The 17,711-nt window shown below is 35.1% G+C and overlaps 2 protein-coding genes across 2 annotated transcripts; both read right to left on the reverse strand.

The window, feature by feature from the left end:
* Window positions 1-2,194: 2,194 nt before the first annotated feature.
* LOC120089830 lies at window positions 2,195-4,913 on the reverse strand. The gene is made up of 2 exons (XM_039047239.1): window positions 4,565-4,913; window positions 2,195-4,376 (listed from the first exon to the last, which is right to left on the reverse strand). The coding sequence occupies exon 2, from the start codon at window positions 4,368-4,370 to the stop codon at window positions 2,562-2,564; it is 1,809 nt and encodes a 602-aa protein (XP_038903167.1). The 5' UTR covers window positions 4,371-4,376; window positions 4,565-4,913; the 3' UTR covers window positions 2,195-2,561.
* A 6,449-nt stretch (window positions 4,914-11,362) lies between these two features.
* Window positions 11,363-17,329, reverse strand: LOC120069938 (UPF0613 protein PB24D3.06c). Its single transcript, XM_039021782.1, has 9 exons — window positions 17,066-17,329; window positions 15,920-15,996; window positions 15,734-15,839; window positions 15,453-15,545; window positions 15,298-15,363; window positions 14,059-14,204; window positions 13,764-13,872; window positions 12,918-12,982; window positions 11,363-11,866 (listed from the first exon to the last, which is right to left on the reverse strand). Exons 1-9 carry the CDS (start codon window positions 17,327-17,329, stop codon window positions 11,719-11,721), a joined length of 1,074 nt encoding a protein of 357 aa, XP_038877710.1. The 3' UTR covers window positions 11,363-11,718.
* Window positions 17,330-17,711: the final 382 nt, after the last annotated feature.

Consider the following 17,711-nt stretch of genomic DNA (forward strand, 5'->3'; position numbering starts at 1 on the left):
TCAATTAAAAAGATTCGATTTTGATTTGACTATAGACCATATTATATGTCGTCTTTGTCTTCACCAAATTTATATTAAACATTCAATTGTCAACTAGTTTCATATCAAATATGTGTGTCAAACATTATTTTAAAAGTCTATAGTTCAACACATAAAATAATAATTTGATACCAAAAAGAATTAAAAAAATAAACAGTAGAACTAAAGTTTTCTTCTCATAAATCCAACAGAAGTAGACTATCAAACCAGACATAAAATAGTAATTCTTAAATTTTTTGTTTGATTCAAATATTTTATTGAAAAAGATTTAGAAAACCATTATAATACATTGTAGAAAAACAAATTTAATTTTTAAAAACCAATAATTAAAAATACTATAGAACAAATTTAAAAGTTGTCTAACTTTTGGTACATGTTTGAGAATGATTTTAAAATTATTAAAATCACTTACTTTTAATAATCCAAATTAATTTATTATTTAAATGTACAATTTTAAATGACATTTTTACATCATCAAAATTGATTTTAAATGATTACAAACATGTCTTGGAGTGCTTGAAAATGATAAAAGTAATTTTAATAATTTTAGAATCACTATCAAACATGCTATAGTTATGCTCATTTAGCAAAAGCAAATCTAGCTCAATTGGCATACGAATGTGTTTGTGACAAAAAAGTCTGCGGTTCGAATGACCAAGGGCCTAGATACCTAAGAATATGAAAATCAAAGATAATTGTGTTTGGTTGTACATTGATAGCATAATTTTATGAATAAAAATTATCATAATTTTATGAACAAAAATTATCATAATTTTATGAACAAAAATTATGTTTGTATTTAATTAATGAAATTAAGCATGACAATCTTATATAATGATAATAAATAAATCAATTAAAAATATCATTCAATATATTAACAAAAATTAATTGATTAAGAATTAATAATAATTTTAATTATAAATATTTGAAAGTTGAGTAATTTATAATCAAAATTAGTCAATTAATATATCTAACGAATATAATATTAATATAATACTTAATCATTTCTATCATTAGTTAAGTTCAACATAAGTAGTTTTAATATTAATGAAATAATATAAGAAATATATTTTAGTAAACAATATATTATATAAAAAATGAAAGAATGAGATAAAAATATGATATATTAATAAAGAATATTAATAAAGAAAACTTTCTAAACGTTATATGTTAATAATGAATGGAGTAATAAAAATCAATCCCAATAAACAGTTAACTAATTATAAATAATCAATAATGATTATATATTTCGAAATTTGAATGAAAGATCAAGTTAAAATTGATCTCAATAAATAATTGTTTGATTAAAAAAAAAAGTAATCAACTATTTTTATTAAAAAAATGAATGTTTGTAGTAACTAATTTAACTAATCTTAATATACTAATTAAATATATTTAAGATATTGTTAGCTAATTAATTAATAATTTATATAAAAAAGTAAGTACATCCATTTAATAATTTATTTATCGCAAAAATAAGTTCAAAACGAAATTAATATATATATATATATGGGAAATGAAAAAATGTACCGTTTTGGATGGAAAAAGAAAATACTTATGTGTGGAAAATGAAGAATACTTAGAAATAATAATTGGTAAAAGGTTAAAAGTGGTAAAACAATTGTATTAATGTTCAATTAAAATATTCTTCAACCAAAGGACTCATAAATACACAAATATATATATAAACGAAAAATATAATAAAAAAAAAAAAGAGTGTTAATTAGGAAAATTACGCATAAACATAATTTACGTAAATCTACTTTTAAAAGAAAGCTCGCTTATGAATTTATCTCAACCAACCTTCCAACCTTCATTTATCGACTCTATTGCACCGATTGAATTTAAAAACTAATAAATGTTATTTGTAAATTGTAATTCAAAATTTAATAACCATTTATCAAAGTAATCAAATCTCAAAATTGAAGAAATAAAATTGTTGATTTTGAAAACTTAGAAATCCAAATACAATGTGAAATACAATTTTCCCATTAAAAAAAAAAAAGAAAAAAGGAAAAAAAGAGAGAGAAATATATTAGTTAAATATTTCAACTTTTTTTTTAAGAAGAGATGTTAACAGAAATTATAGAACCAGAACGTGCTCTAGCACATTCCATACATCTCCTTAAACGTGAGATGATGGAACATTACAATATCAACAAATGATTTATACATTCCATCTCAAAAGAACCAACAACCATAATGCAACAATCTCAAAATTCTGAAGAACAAATAATCAAATTATACATTATTACCATTATGTAAATACAAACATTAGGCTAAGTATAAATTATCCCCACCACTCACCCATCAAAATTTACAGACCAAAATACCAACGATTTTCTGCTGCTTGTTTTTGGTTTCAACTCCAATGGAGTTCACTTCTTCAATATCAACTTGGAAAATCCTCCATTAAAGCCCATACCATATCTTAAGCTACCAAAGAATGTTGTTCTGAATCTAAACTCAAAAGAATGGATTTTTCAGATTTTGTTCTTCTTCTTCTTACTTGGTTGGATCAATCAAGTGCAGAGTGCATTGAGAAGAATATGAGCTAACATGAGGTCTAAGAAATATTGGTGCCCGATTTCCCCATCCTTCCATTTCAGCTTCGCTGGTGCTCGCCCGTAATGGACTCCGTCATTGCACCGATTGTCGAAATGCCAGGGGAATGTCATGTCGAAATTGTCGATCACGCTGTGGATGATCCCCGCCTCCTTCAACTTATCCAGCACCACCCAGTTGAACATTTCCATTTTGTTAGGATTGAAGGCAAGCGTTCGAGCATAGCCACCGGTTGCAACCGTGGTTCGGTAGAACACTTTCGGGACTGTTAAACCCCTCTGCTTAATTGATTCCAAAACTTGTTTCCAGAAAGATGCAGCATAGGTTGCTCCAACTGAGAAAGCTCGGATATTTAACCAATGAACACCGTCATGGAGGCCCGAGTTCATGATGATCGTGTCGGGAACGGTTTCTTCTGAGAAGCACTTTTGCAGCAGATTTCTAAACCCTTCATTTCTCAATGAATTCAGACCTTCATAGTTTTGTGTATCGTTCCAATGCCCATTGAATATGCTCGTAATGCGCACCATTTGAGACGGGTCCTTTGGATTCGAAAAATTCCTATCGAATCGCCTCGGAACTGCAGGGATCTCAGGCAAATCCAACACAAAATTGAGAAGGTTTCTTATGGTATCGACATGATTTGAATCACCCCAAAAGAAGATCCATCTACCCTTCAAGCAATCCCAAGCAGAACTACTAGAAAACATCTGAAATGAACAATGAGCAGAATAAACCCATCCATTACTCTCCAACAACCCTAATGAGCCATTACACCAAGGGCTCTGGCAAGGATAATCCGGCGGAAAACACCGGTATCGACCGTCATCGCTGATTTTGCAACTGTCATTTCGACCGTGTCGAGTCCACCGCCCAGTCCAAATATCTCTACCGAAATCAAAGCTCTTACACATTTTTATCTCCGGCAACACAACCGAATTCTTAACGAATCGAACCTTGATTCTACGAAGTTCTCGATCGTAGGCAAATCGGGTCGGGGAAAACCTCAGCCCCTCCAAATGTCGAAACAGAAGAATTACAGTGAGATTATAATCTCCGGCGAAATCAGGGTGCACCTGAAGCCAAAACGAGTAAGTCCCATTACCAAAATCTTTAACAAACGGTCGAGATTTCCACAAATCCCCAGAAAGATCAGTCTCAAAATAATCTCCACCTAAACAACGAGGGTTCCCAGATTCATCAACAGCCTGGAATCGAAACTCATGAACATCTCCTGTTGAAAGCTTCACCAATCCCGGACTTTCCATGCCGGAGATGGCAATGTCCACCGTCTTCGAGTCTCTGCAAGGGTCACCGCCGGGAGCCAACCAAAGAGCAAGAAGATGGGAGGTGAAATTCGGCTCAAGTTCAGCTGAAAACCAATCAGAGGCAGACTCATGGTGAACCGCCGGTTTGCTCTGGTTCCGGCGAGGCTCGATGGAGGAATTATGCGGCGGAAGGGGTTCAATCAACACCGATTCTGGGTAATTCTTTTCGGCTTTATAGGAGATGAATTGGGTGAAATTGGAACCATTAGTGGATAAAGTTTGAAGGGTAGTGGTGAAATCAGAAGAAACAGAGACGAAATCTTGAGGAGAACTCCAAGCTTTAATGAAAGTTTTGATATTACAACCATCGATACTCCAAATGGCTAACATACTGAGAAGAAACAACGCCGTTAAAACCCCAAAACGGGAATGTACTAAAGGAGACGACCTCAAAAGCCATGGATTTGATGACACCGGAAGCAACCCCTTTTCCGGCATCTGAAACTGCCGTAGATTCAACAGAACCACAAACCAAAAACAGAACAAACCCAACAATCAGAAGAAGAAAAGAAGAAAAAACCCTTTTTTGGAAGACAAAGTTCTCTTCTTTTCTAAAAGCTAAGGATTTTCCTTTCTCGATTAAACAAAAAACCAAGACATTAAAGAGTAAAAAAGCAAGAATTTTTACTTACGGGGTGTACTCGGAAAAGCCAGAAACCTCTCTATTTCTTGAAGATTAGAAGAAATGCAGTTGCTTTTGTCTTCTTTGGTCTCTTTTTTTCTGTTTCTCTCTATCAATCTGCTTGAATTGATTCTTCTTCTTTTCTTCTTTTTTTCTTTTTCCCCTCTCTCTCTATAGTTCTTTGGAATGGGAAATTAGAAATGGGTTTTCTAAAAATAAGAAATTTGGAGAGTAAAAATTACTATTGATTGAAATAAAGATCTCATTTTTGTGTGTCTCTCTTATTTCAATTCCTCTTCTGTCGGATAAAAACAGCGATAATTGTGGAGCTGGTGAGGACGGTTCTTTGTTGAAGTGGAAAGGCGGAGACCGGAGCTTAAAAGTTGAGAGAAAGACAATTTTAAGAATGGACGATTTTACCCTTCGCGTTGGATGCCAAAATTACCGTCTCCATATCAACGCGGATCACCGACGGACAATAATTGAAGTTGAGCTTTGGTAGGGGCTTTTTCGTCATTTAAATTATTTTGTATTATTGATTTATTTATTAATGCATGGGCCTTCCTAGATTTTAGCTGTGGCACGTGTGTTCCATGCGACATGTTTCTTGTCGGGTTCTGGACCCAATGACAAACCAGTTATTGTGTCCGGGTCAATACCCGACCCGAACTGAAAATTCTCTTACTTCCTTTGTTTCGCACTGTAATTGTTCATAAGTATTTTTCTTTTATCGCAGTGGATTTCAAATTTAAATATTATTTTGGTTTATTTTAGTTTAAATATTTTCAAAATATCATTATTTTTTAGTTTCTATAATTATTGTACTTTCAACTTTGGTTCAACTTGATCTCTAAACTTTCAAAAAGTGATTATTTGATTCTTTAGAAATAAAATGGAAATGAACATGAAGGCGCCAATCATGATAATTAACTGCATACGTAATGTCTGGTCTCGTCGTGGTTAGGTATTGTAAGGCGCCAATCGTGCTCCGATAGATATAAGGATCTTCAAGGGATGTGTCATTTGTGATGGAGAGTTGCTTGTTCAGTACACTTGGAGAGGGTGTTGGTTTCAAGTCTCCAAGATCAAGTCGGGTGAGTAGGTCCTCGACATATTTTTCATGACTCAGTATAACACCATTGGCTACATCGTGAAGTTGGACTCCGAGGAAGTAGCTAAGCTGGCCGAGATCTTTTAAGGCAAACTTGGAGTCCAAGGCTGTGACAATTTTGTTGATTACCTGCTAATCAGTGCCTGTAATAATAACATCATCAACATATACTAGTAATAGTATCAATGTAAAAGTACTTCGATATATGAATAGGGATGTATCTGATTTAGCATTCTGAAATCCTCAGTTGCACAGTGCTGTTTTCAGTGTGTTGTTCCAGGCCCTAGGTGCTTGTTTTAGACCATATATGGCCTTGTGTAAGCGGCATACATGATTCGGTAGTTGAGGATTGACAAATCCTTGCGGTCGGCACATGTAAACTTCTTCATCTAAGACCCCATTGAGGAAGGCATTGTTGAAATCTAACTGTCTTAGTTGCCACCCTTTAGATACAGCAAGGCTGATGATGATCTGGATGGTTGATGCCTTTACCACTGGACTAAATGTCTCGAAGAAATCAATGTCCAAATTTTGATAGAGGCCTTTTGCTATGAGTCGTGCCTTGTACCGTAGAATGGAGCCGTTTGGACTCCTTTTGATTCTGAATATCCACTTATTTCCTACAATATTCATCGATATTGATGGAGGAACTAAAGTCCAAGTCTTGTTTCTCATCAGTGCTGTGAATTCTTCACTCATAGCTTTGTTCCATTGAGTGGTCTTTAGGGCATCAGTGACATTTATAGGTTCGATTAGGGACCAGTCTTTTTGGGTGTGAGAGGACAGGATTTTGGGTTTAAATATCCCTGCCTTTGCTCGGGTAACCATTGGATGAGTTGGTAATGGTAGAGGTTTTGGGATTGTATTAGGTGTAGCTGTGATGGGAGGCATATTCAGTTGTTGATCAGGTGGGGTTGGTTGTAGTGGGACAGTGGGTGTGGATTGAGGATTTTGGATTGGATGTTGGGCAGTGTAGGTGGTTTCATGTGCTGAATAGGATGGTGAAGGATCAGTAGATTGGTCTGCTTAAAGTGGTAAGTTTGGACTGTCTGTAGTGTTACCTGTTGGTGATTGGGTGTGAGATGGTCTGATTATCAGTGAGGGTGAAGAGGTGGATGTAGGGGGCATAAAGTCACTGTGCGGTGTGTCTGGACTAAGAGATAGCTAGTGAATCGGGTAGACTGCGGCTTCTTGCTTGTCTGCCCTACAAGCTGAAAGAGACACTTGACAAGGAAAGTTAGTTTCATAAAAAATTACATGTCGAGATATAAAGGGCCTACCATTGGAGCTGAGACATTTATATCCTTTGTGATTCACAACAGGTCCTAGGTAGGTGCACTTTTCTGTGTGATAGTTCAGCTTGTGTGAGTTGTATGGTCTTAAGCAAAGGAAGCAGACACACCCAAATATTCAAAGGTCCTCAAACTTGAGCCTCTTTTTAAACATTACCTCCGTTGATGATTGTCCTCTTAGGACAGGGGTAGGAAGGCCATTGATTAGTAGTGTTGAGTATAGGAACGCATCCCACCAGTGATGTAAGGGAAGATGTGCTTAGGCAAGTAGGGTTAGTCCAATGTCCACTATATGTCTATGCTTTCGCTCAGCTCTTCCATTTTGTGCTGAAGTGTATGGACAAGTGTATCTAGAGGATATGCCAAGTTGATGGCAAACCTTATGTATTTTGATAAATTCTCCACCATTATTCGACTGTAGAGACTTGATTAGGATATTGAATTGAGTTTGGATCATGGTGAGAAAGTGCTGAAACGTTGCAATTGTGTCACTTTTTAGTCTTAGAGGGTAGATCCATATGTACTTACTGTGATCATCAACAAAGATAACATAGTATTTGTAACCATCTATCGATAAGAGAGGGGCTAGACCCCAAAGATCAGTATGTATGAGTTCAAAGATTGCAGATGCTCTCGAGTAGAGTTGGGGAATGCTAAAGAATGTGATTTGCCATAGCTACAAGATTCACAAAATTTAAGATCTTCATTAGATGATATAGGAAGATTACAGTTCTTGATAATAAACTCTAGTGTTTTTTTATGATGGATGGCCAAGGAGTTTATGCCATGTAATCTTAGACACCCTATGTTTAGAAGATAAGGTAAGAGCAAACAGATTTTTATTTTTATGCACTGGCTACAGTGGGACTCTGTTCTCTACTGACTTTGAGCTAACTTCTACATCTTCTAACCGGTATAGTCCATCTTTAAGCATTCCCTTCAGTATTGTTTGTCCCGTACCCTTGTCCTTAACATGATAGCAGTTTGTGTGAAATTCAATAAACACGTTATTGTCTTTTGTTAACTTATATATACTGACCAGATTTTTAGCTATGACAGGCACACATAACATGTCATTCAATTTTAGATTGCAGATATCACTAGATAGACAGGCATTCCCAACATGAGATATCTATAGAGTATCACCATTAACTACAGTGACTGCTTCAGTATCTGAGTATTCAGTTGGGTTGCCAAGGTTGTTGAAGTCTGAGGCGACATGATTGGAGGCACCACTATCAGCATACCAGTTTGCATCAGTCATGTTTTCATGATTTGTCAGAAAAGGATTGCTTCCATAGGCAGTGGTTAGAGCAGTCGGATGAGGTTGTATGTTCCTGGTCTGATTGTTGGGAAAGGGTTGTCCCTTGTTTTCAAGAGAGTTGAGGAAAAATTCTCGATTGTACCTGTTGAAGTAGTAGAAGGTTATGTGTCCAATCTTTCCACAGACCTGACATACAAGTTTGTTGTTGTTCCTTCCCCTGCCTCAACCTTTACCATGGCCTCCACCACTTCGTTATCCTCCACCAGTTGACTGATTGTTGTTGTTGTTGGCAGATTTTTTATTTTGGTTGACATGTCTTGTATTGGTCATATTCACTGATGCATTACTAACTTGATTGAAGCCTATCGTTGTCTTCTGTTTCGACTGATGTTCCAACCTTTTTTTCATACAGGAGAAGCTCCGATTGCATATTTAACCACAACATTTCTGCTTTCTCTTGGATTTTGGCCACGATGGCATTATACTCTTCATCAAGTCCTAGCAGTACCTGCGAAATAAGAGCTCTCAGTGGCACTAGACTACCAGCCTGCTCGAGATTATCAGCATTCATTTTCATAGTTCGTAGGTAATTTTCCATTTTCAAGTTACCTTTTCTGGTTGTTTGAAATACATGTCTCAGATAATCTTCTTCAGCCCTAGACTAAACTCCAAACAATTGTTATATGCTGGTCCACAGATCCCTTGTACATTCACACCCCATCACTTGAATGGCAACCTCAGGTATCATGGAGTTGTATAGCCAGCCAAGAAGGAGTTGATCTACAGCCATCCACGCTTCATATTGAGGATTTACCTCATGTGTTGTCGACGAGCTGGAAGCTCCACTATCGGGACTTCTTTCTGAGCTGAACGATATAGCTCCTGCTCCAATCGTTCCAGTCGGCATACTCTCACCAACTGCAGATTGCAAAAACATCGGGGGACATACCTTTTGTTCGGTTAGATGTCCTTCGAGTCTGTAGCTCTGAAGGATTGGAAGCACTAGGTTTTTCCAAAGGAGGAAGTTGCTGCGATCGAGTTTGATGGAGGTTATCTGATTGAGAAGTTGATTAGAGGTAGGCTGTTGAAGTTGGTTGTGCCGAGGTTGTTTCCCAGATTGCCTTGATTGACGTTGGTCATTATGACGCTCTGATACCAAGATAGAAATGGAAATTGAAAGGGCAGTAGCCGTTTGGAGAGGAAGACGAAAGGTCAGCAGAAGATGAAAGGTTTCAGCTGAAGTTTTTCTTGTATTTTTCTGATATATTACACTATATAGGGGATGCACTCTTTATACAATAGGAATCCCTAATTTTGGGATTTTAATGATAAATGAATGAAATAATAATAATACATGTGATTTGATTGGTTCTTCTATAACCAATTATATTCTTTCTATTAATTGGTAAAGTTGTAATTATGAGGACTTGTCTTGCTGACTAGATTGCTGAGTTGTCTTCTCTTTGGTGACAAAATAGCACCGAAACAGTCACTTTTAACAATACAAAGATCAAAACATACCAAAAAATTAATAATACAAATGAGGGTCAGATTTGAACGACAAACCTCTAACACATACTAATGTCAATTGAGGTAAGCTCTTTTTTATCAAAATATATAAAAATAGAAAGCACAATAACCAAAATAAATATTTTAAAAGTATAAGAACTAAATTGAACTATTATTATACTAAAATAAGTATGTTGAAAGTACATAGACAAAAATAAACCAAATAAATACCAAAATAATATTTAAATATCTTTTAAGTGCATATCCATAAGAAATTTTCTAAACTCAAACCACTATGGACCCTTTTCTTGAGAAAAATATATTTTTTTTTTCCTTTTGATTAATTTACCAAAGGAAAAGCGAGCTTAGTACAGTGATATTAGTATGATCTCTGTTTCAAAAGGTCGAAAGTTCAATTCTCAACCTGCAGTTATTGGACTAAAAAAATTGATGAAAAAATATAAATCAGGAAATTTTGGTTCGATTTTATTTGGTCATCCCTGAATAAAATTATGTATGTATATATTTTGTAACATGAATCGATTAAGCAAGAGGGAATATTTCATATTTGAAAAATATTAAACCCAATGATATAAATTATTTCATGTAGATAAACACGCCACCATAGTTAATAATTAATTAATTAATCTGAAATTGAGTGGGAGTTTGCATAGAAAGCCAACCAATGTTGGCCATGTGCTTTCACAGATGGCTCTGGAAACTGGACTGCTATTTTGACATGCTAATAAAATTATGGTTCAACCATTTTCGAATTTTTTTTTTTTTTTTTTTTAAAAAACAAAATATCTCTAAACTAAATTTTAAATTTTGTTTTATTCTCTAAAAAAAAAAACAATACTGAGAGATTTTACTCGCTGTTAATACGTAAAATTAGAAAACTCATAAAATCTAAATTATATTAACGTTATCTTTTAAGTTGAAATAAACAATAACAATGATCCTAATCTTCTATATAATTGTAAATAATCTCACACGTACCGTTAAATTTTTATACATGAACCACCATTTGGTCAAATTATTTACCGTAAGGTCTTTGTATTAAATTAATTTATGTACATTTAAACTTTTATCTTAACTATTATACTGTCTCACACAGTGTAAGTAGAATTAGTTTAAATGAGCAATGAAACTAAACTGGTTAACTTCTTTCACCATATATAAAACTCCATCCATTTAAACCAATTTAACAATGGAAGAAATTATGGATTAAATGTATAATTGTTTAAAGAAAAACCAAAGTTGCCTTTAAGGCCCTTTTGATATCCGCTTGATTTTTTTTTTTTTTTTTAAAATACTCAATTTATATCTTCTCAATTTCTTGCAATAATTTTCATTTTTTTAAAGTAAAAGAATTGAACACTTAGCTAAATTCCAAAATCAATAAGCAGTTTCCAAAAACTACTTTATTTTTTTTAGTTTTCAAAATTTATTTTAGTTTTTGAAAACATATAGACTTAATTTTCAAAAATCAAATAGGTACCAAACGGAGCATGAAAAATACAAATACAAAATATAAGAATGGAAAAGTATAATTTAAACCTACATGGGTTTAAATAGGTTAATCCTGAACCTTAATATATAAAGCTCTAGCCATATGGGAACAGAAACCACTTTTGAATAAGCTTTCTGTAAGCAATTACTAAAATTGTGGACAACACAACAAGAAATTCCAAATCTAAGGGAGTCAGTTAAACAAACCAACTCCCTCTGTCTGTACATAACAATCATAACTACCACAGCTGACACAGTCTAGCTAGACACAAGAGATCTCATTCCCATTAAAAAAACAATACTTTTCAGAATCTAACCCATCTCAATTTGGAGATATAATAAAATTAAATGATGAGAAAAAGGAAGGAAAATATAAGTTAATGCATTTATAAAAAGAAAATTAAGAAACCACAGTGACAAAGAAAAGAAAAAACACAAAGGGGACAGCAGAGCAGAAGACAGAAGAATGAACAATACTAATGCCATGGATCATCCCAGCCCTTAGGACCTTCCCTTCTCACAAAGTCAACTATGACCTCAACTGCTTCATTAACTCTGTTGGAGAGAGAATGATTTCCATGTTCAATTTCAACTTTCTCTGCACCTCCCATTGCTTTGCACAATCTGCATTAGCTCATAATGCAACATCATTAGGAATCAAGCACTATGCTCGGTAAAATATTTTGATAGAATCCAAGACTGAACCAAAATGTATTGCAATATAATAGGAAAAGACTACAAGATAACTAAAGTCTTCAAGGGACTTGAAACCTGGTATTTTTGTATGGATGACCCATTTTCAAGATCTGAAATGAAAAAACCCACTTTTTAGAAAACCAAGTTTTTTTACCCTCTACTTGCATCGTCACATGGTGAAATTACTGTAACAACTCAAAGAAATATGGATGCTGGCCCTTGACGCTCGCTTCTCGCTACTTACTCTTATTTGTCTCGATACTCATTCTTGCTCATGTTGACTTCACACTTGCACTTGCTTCCACTCTCGCTCTCGTTACCTATTCTCGTTTCTTGCTTTGTATATTTTAAATTTAAACACATTTAAAACATTTCATTTCTTCTTTCTTGTTTTTTCATCTTTTAACTCTCTCTATAAGAGAGTAGAATCAAGAACGAGTAATGAGAGTGAGAGCGAGTGTCAAGTGTCGAGTCATCGAGAGTGATAGCGAGAATGATATCGACATGAGCGAGAGTGAGTAGTGAGAATTGAGTGTTGAGGGCCACATAGGTGCTTCAAAGGGTTGTAACAATAATCTCACCATGCAATGAAGCAAGTAGAAGGCCGAAAAACTTAGTTTTCTAAAAAGTGGGTCTTTTTTCATTTAGGCCCTTAAAAATGGGTCATCGATATAACATTCCATCAGAACCTCCCCTTTCTTGAGTACACTAACTCAATAGTCAAGCCTAAACCGTCTAAACAATTCTCCACCTCCCTTTTTCCCTTTATATTTATATCTCAATACCATAACAATCTCTCCATCTAATTACTAATATGCCTTAATACTCTAGTAGAGTTCTTATCGTATCTGCGAGTTACATTATTTATTATGAAACAAAGTTGAGCAATACCACCCCCATCAGAAAAGGCAAATTGTACGAGGCAAGTGGACTAAGGAATAAGCAATTGCATATGTGTAACAAGAGTTATATAGTTTACCTATCCACCAATGACTTCTTATCCACATATTCTGGCACATATTCGTCTCCCATGGAATAGATAACCTGCAATCGACATGCATGTCACCATTAGCCATAACAGAACAGATGATGTTTTGAACTTTATATTGGTCCAAAATTGAAATTTCTTTTTATTCGTGTCTTACATATTGTTGATCATTTTGACTCATTCACTACGTGGCACTGGCAGTCCTATTTGTTACCGTAGTTAAATGCTTTGTTTAACCGTATTTACACTTCTCCTCCCAGCTGGTGTTCTGCTATCTTTTCTAACTGATACCAATTTGGGAGTTAGATTCTTTGAGGGCGAAATTAAGGGTTATTTGGGGTCTGGCCATCTGGGTGTGATCAGTTTTGTATGGCTGACACTCTCTTTGGTTAATGAATTTGAAAGCTCTCAATGGATGTAGACATATTATCGAACCTAATGGAAAAGAGAGTAGAAAAGGGAACCCAAAGTTTACGTGGAAAATCCTAGAAAGAGAGAAAAAACCACGATAGAGACTGATTTTTATTATTGTTTTTTTGATACACAGAATACAAGGGTACAGTTCAAATAAATAGCCAATGGGAAACTCTAGGTGCATGAGAAATTACAAAAATGCCCCTAGGTCAAACTGCTATTTTCAACAGAACCAATAGAATCTTGGGTGTTATCTATTTCTTTCCTTTTTCTTCGTGATTATTGTCTTTGATTTGTTTTGGACCTTTTGGTTTTTACTCTGATTGAAGAATAGAATTCTCATCATATATCATGCATGAAAATTGTATTGCTCCATTCAGACTGACCAGGGAGAGAGAGAAAGAGAGAAGTGTGCATGCAGACCTGACATGGTGTGTTAGCCATGTGGCCAAGTCTCATTTTCAGCTGGTCATCATTAAGGTCAGAGCTGAACATATCGTCATCCCCCATATAGGAGCATAGGGAATAATACCTGCAAATAGCTAATAGTAATGTTAAAAATTGCAATATTTCTTCCAAACTTTTCATGGATGAAATGAATTAAAACTTTCTATCTCAAGAAAAAATTAATGAGACACCACAAATTGCCACACACACACGCAACTGGTAATAAAACTAACTTCCATCTCAAATAAAGACATTGTGGTCTTGTACTCACCTAGTGGCAGTTATTGGAGAAGATGGATCTGCCTCTCTTGGCATAAGATCTGATCCTCTGCCTTCGCTTATCATAGTTGAAGCCAAGTCAATCATGGCTGCTGTTTCAAGAAGAGTTGCTCTATACTCTCGATCACTAACTGGAGCCTGACCATATAAACAAGAATTGCGCCTAAAAGTTCAAAACTACACATGATCAAGTGCATCCAGTGATGGAACTACATACTATCTAAAAGAAGTTGACTACAAGTTTTCAAAAGCCAAGAGGGAAATAACTATTTTCCATCATTTTGATAACCATGGGCATCTAAAACTCTACAGGAAAATTGTATAACCCTACAACAAAGATATAGTTCAAGATCCTAGATAAGTAGGTATTATTCTTTGAACTCATTACCAAAGTATCCAGGTTCCCAACCACCAGTAAAAACCATCTGGATAATGTCGAGGAAATACAAGTTGTTTAGGTGTGAGTAATTATTGGTCAAATATACCACTCCCGATCATGCATCAAAATTAGTGCACCAAGGACCCTTGTAAAATCATCTCTCACCTGATATTTGGCTTATGAATATCAGAAAATTATTTCTAAAATTTTTCAAAATGCTTAATTTTTTCTTTTGTTTTTTTTAATATTCATAAATGTCCAAGTCAGTTTGAACACGCCTTGACAGTTCTCACAAGGACAACTGTCTGACCCTACAACAGTTTGATTGCACCTTGCCAAGGAAACTCGTAAGACATTAAGACTTAGATAGGTGATTACAATGGCTTAAATTCATTCCTCTTAAGTCCCATATTGATCTCTAGGCCAACCCCATGGTGATTAACGATAAAATATTTAATTTAAAAATGCTCTCAAACCCACCATCAAAATTGTTTAAGTGCTAATAGTAAAGTGGTTTACTGAAAGACACAAGCAAACTCATTCTTACATATTATAATGCCACAGAATACAAGTTCCACTTTCAGATTACAAAATTGCAAACCCTTGTTGCATAAGAAAATCTTAATCCTTTAGTCCCCAAAATCGAACACTTTCACCTTGCTATTATTATGTGAAGTCAAGTAGAACTTTAGCTACCAGAATCCTAAGTGGATGAACAATGAACCCAAAATTTTAATGCTGGACTTTTCCAATTGCTCAGGTCAACCTAAAAAGAAGTTCTACACCAACATATTTTTTTCCCTTTCAGATGTGAATCTTCCAATAATGGAGCACTCAAGGATAAACTATTACCTGCAAAATGGCACCACGAACTGCTCGAGAGCAAGCTGCATTTGTACGCATATAATGGACTATATCCTGCAACAATGTCACAAGAACATAGTTAGATAAAATTTCCAACTGTTGATCAAAGCTTCAACCATAGTTCAAGAACATTCAGCAATTACCTGACAGCCAGTACTATGTCCAAGTAACACAACACCCTCAGAGTCTTCTTTATTGATCAGATAACTTACTAGCTGATCGAGCTCCTTGGCATCCTAATCATATCAAGATCCTTTTATTAAAACAACATCTTGTCTAGAACCAGACAGCATATCACAATTCACAATGCAAATAATCAATTAACCTCTAACTATAGGTAAATGGAAAACTATATATTAGTGTTTGCCAACTAAACGATAGTGTCTTCCTTCAAGAAACTATGTATGTTGGCCATCCAACTTACTTGTTGCAAGCTGGAGGTACCATATCCACTGTACGATGATGAGAGAAGTATCTGAACAAGTGACCATTTTTCTTTATCCAAAGCAATTGCCAGAGGTTCCAAATATCTGCAAATAAAAAAGAAATACATATTCAAGCCAACCAAGTGAAAGGTTCAATCACGGAAAAACCCTCCACAAAAACATACTCTGTTGCCATAAAGCCATCAGTCAATCCACCAATGAATATGACTTGCTGTTTGTAATCCCCTGTCTTAAATGCAACCTGCAGCATAAAGGACATGATTAACCAGGCACCATGCAGAAGAAGTGCTTTTCATTCTTAGAAGCTAATGAATTCTAGGGGATAACATTCCTTAACTTGGTGGGAGATTATAACTTCTAAGGCAAATGGAATACACGGACAGTGATGAGTCAAACATCAAAACTCCCGGTACTCATTACTCATCAGAATTGATCAATGTCAAAGTTAAAAGTGGCCATGGTAATTCAAACATCACAATCACAGAGCACGACCACTCACTAATATTGCTACAGAAGTATGTTCTACACTGTTAAAGTATTAAGATAATTAAATTCACCATAACCCATGATTGTAAGCTTTTGAGATTAAGTAGTGATCTAATACAATATTAGAACAAGCCCTCCTCAAACTCTTGTAATGTCATTCCTCTCAAATAAATATTGATTTTTACTTGTTTGGTCTTCTACTAATTTTCAAGCCCACGAGTGAGAAAAAGTGTTGAATAGTATTGACATACATTTACAGTAACCATTTAGCCTAAGCTTTTGGGTTAAGAGCTAATTTAACATACACATAACATAAACCAAAGCAAATAATTAGAATGTAATGAACCAGAACCAAACAAACCTATATGTTCTTTTTTAACAAAGAAAACAGAAACAAGCATCTTCATTGAAATAATAAAATGAGAAAAATGCTCAAAATACAATAATGGAGATAAAACAGACATAACTAACAAGATATGAAATCAAGTACAATGCAAACACTTAGCAAGAGATTACAAGCTAACTAATAGAAGAAGAAGAAGAAGAAACAAAAGCACTTCAATTAAACTAATGTCTTGAATTAAATAGTCTATATATATGTATAACATAAATTTTTCAATACAGTCATACTTTTGAGCCTTAAAAAGTCCAAAGAGATGTTCACTAATTTCTCTCAACACCACCACTTGCAAAAAGGGAATATTCAAGATTAAGGTCCCCATTTGCTAACCAATCCAATCAAATTAAATACGTGCAAAGAACAGAAAAACAATCTAATTACAATCCCTATTAAAGATATTGTGAAAGATGAAAGATCCACAGACCTGAATTGGCTTGGGACCGTACTTGAAGAGCAACCCACGGAAGTGATTCTTCTTGACGACAGGACCAGGTGAATCCCCAGCAGGAGAGCCAGATGTAGTATTGGCTGACATTTTCATGCTCGCAGACCTATCGGAACGGCCGCGAACTATGACGGAGAGCCATGAAGTGGTTGAAGACGAAGAGGAGGAGGAGGAAGAAGAAGAAGAAGATACAGATACGGAAGGAATTGAAGAGGAAGAGGAAGAAGAAAGCGAGAGATTCATGTCAAATATCACAGGCCCCAATACAAATCATTGCCGATTACAATTTACAACATTCTTTATTCAATCTACAGCTCTCGATAATGGTGGATTGGGATTTGCAGAAGAGAAAAGATCGAGAAACTAAAAAAATTAGAAGAAATGGAAGATGGGTTTGTTCAGATTGGGTTGGATCGCCATGAAAAGAGGGAAAAAAAGGGGCCTTGAGCCTCTCCTGTTCCCCGCCCAGCCGAGACACGAAGAAGTTGAACCGCATTACACGCGCTGTAAAAAGCGCGTGGAAGTTTCCCTCCATGTGCATTTTTTCTTTTTTTCTTTTTTTTCAAATACAAATTTCCTCAACCTATGGTATCCGACAAGAAAGTCAATTTGTTATTGTGTTTTT

This window comes from Benincasa hispida, chromosome 1 (genome assembly GCF_009727055.1).
Source record: "Benincasa hispida cultivar B227 chromosome 1, ASM972705v1, whole genome shotgun sequence".
NCBI classification, from domain to species: domain Eukaryota; kingdom Viridiplantae; phylum Streptophyta; class Magnoliopsida; order Cucurbitales; family Cucurbitaceae; genus Benincasa; species Benincasa hispida.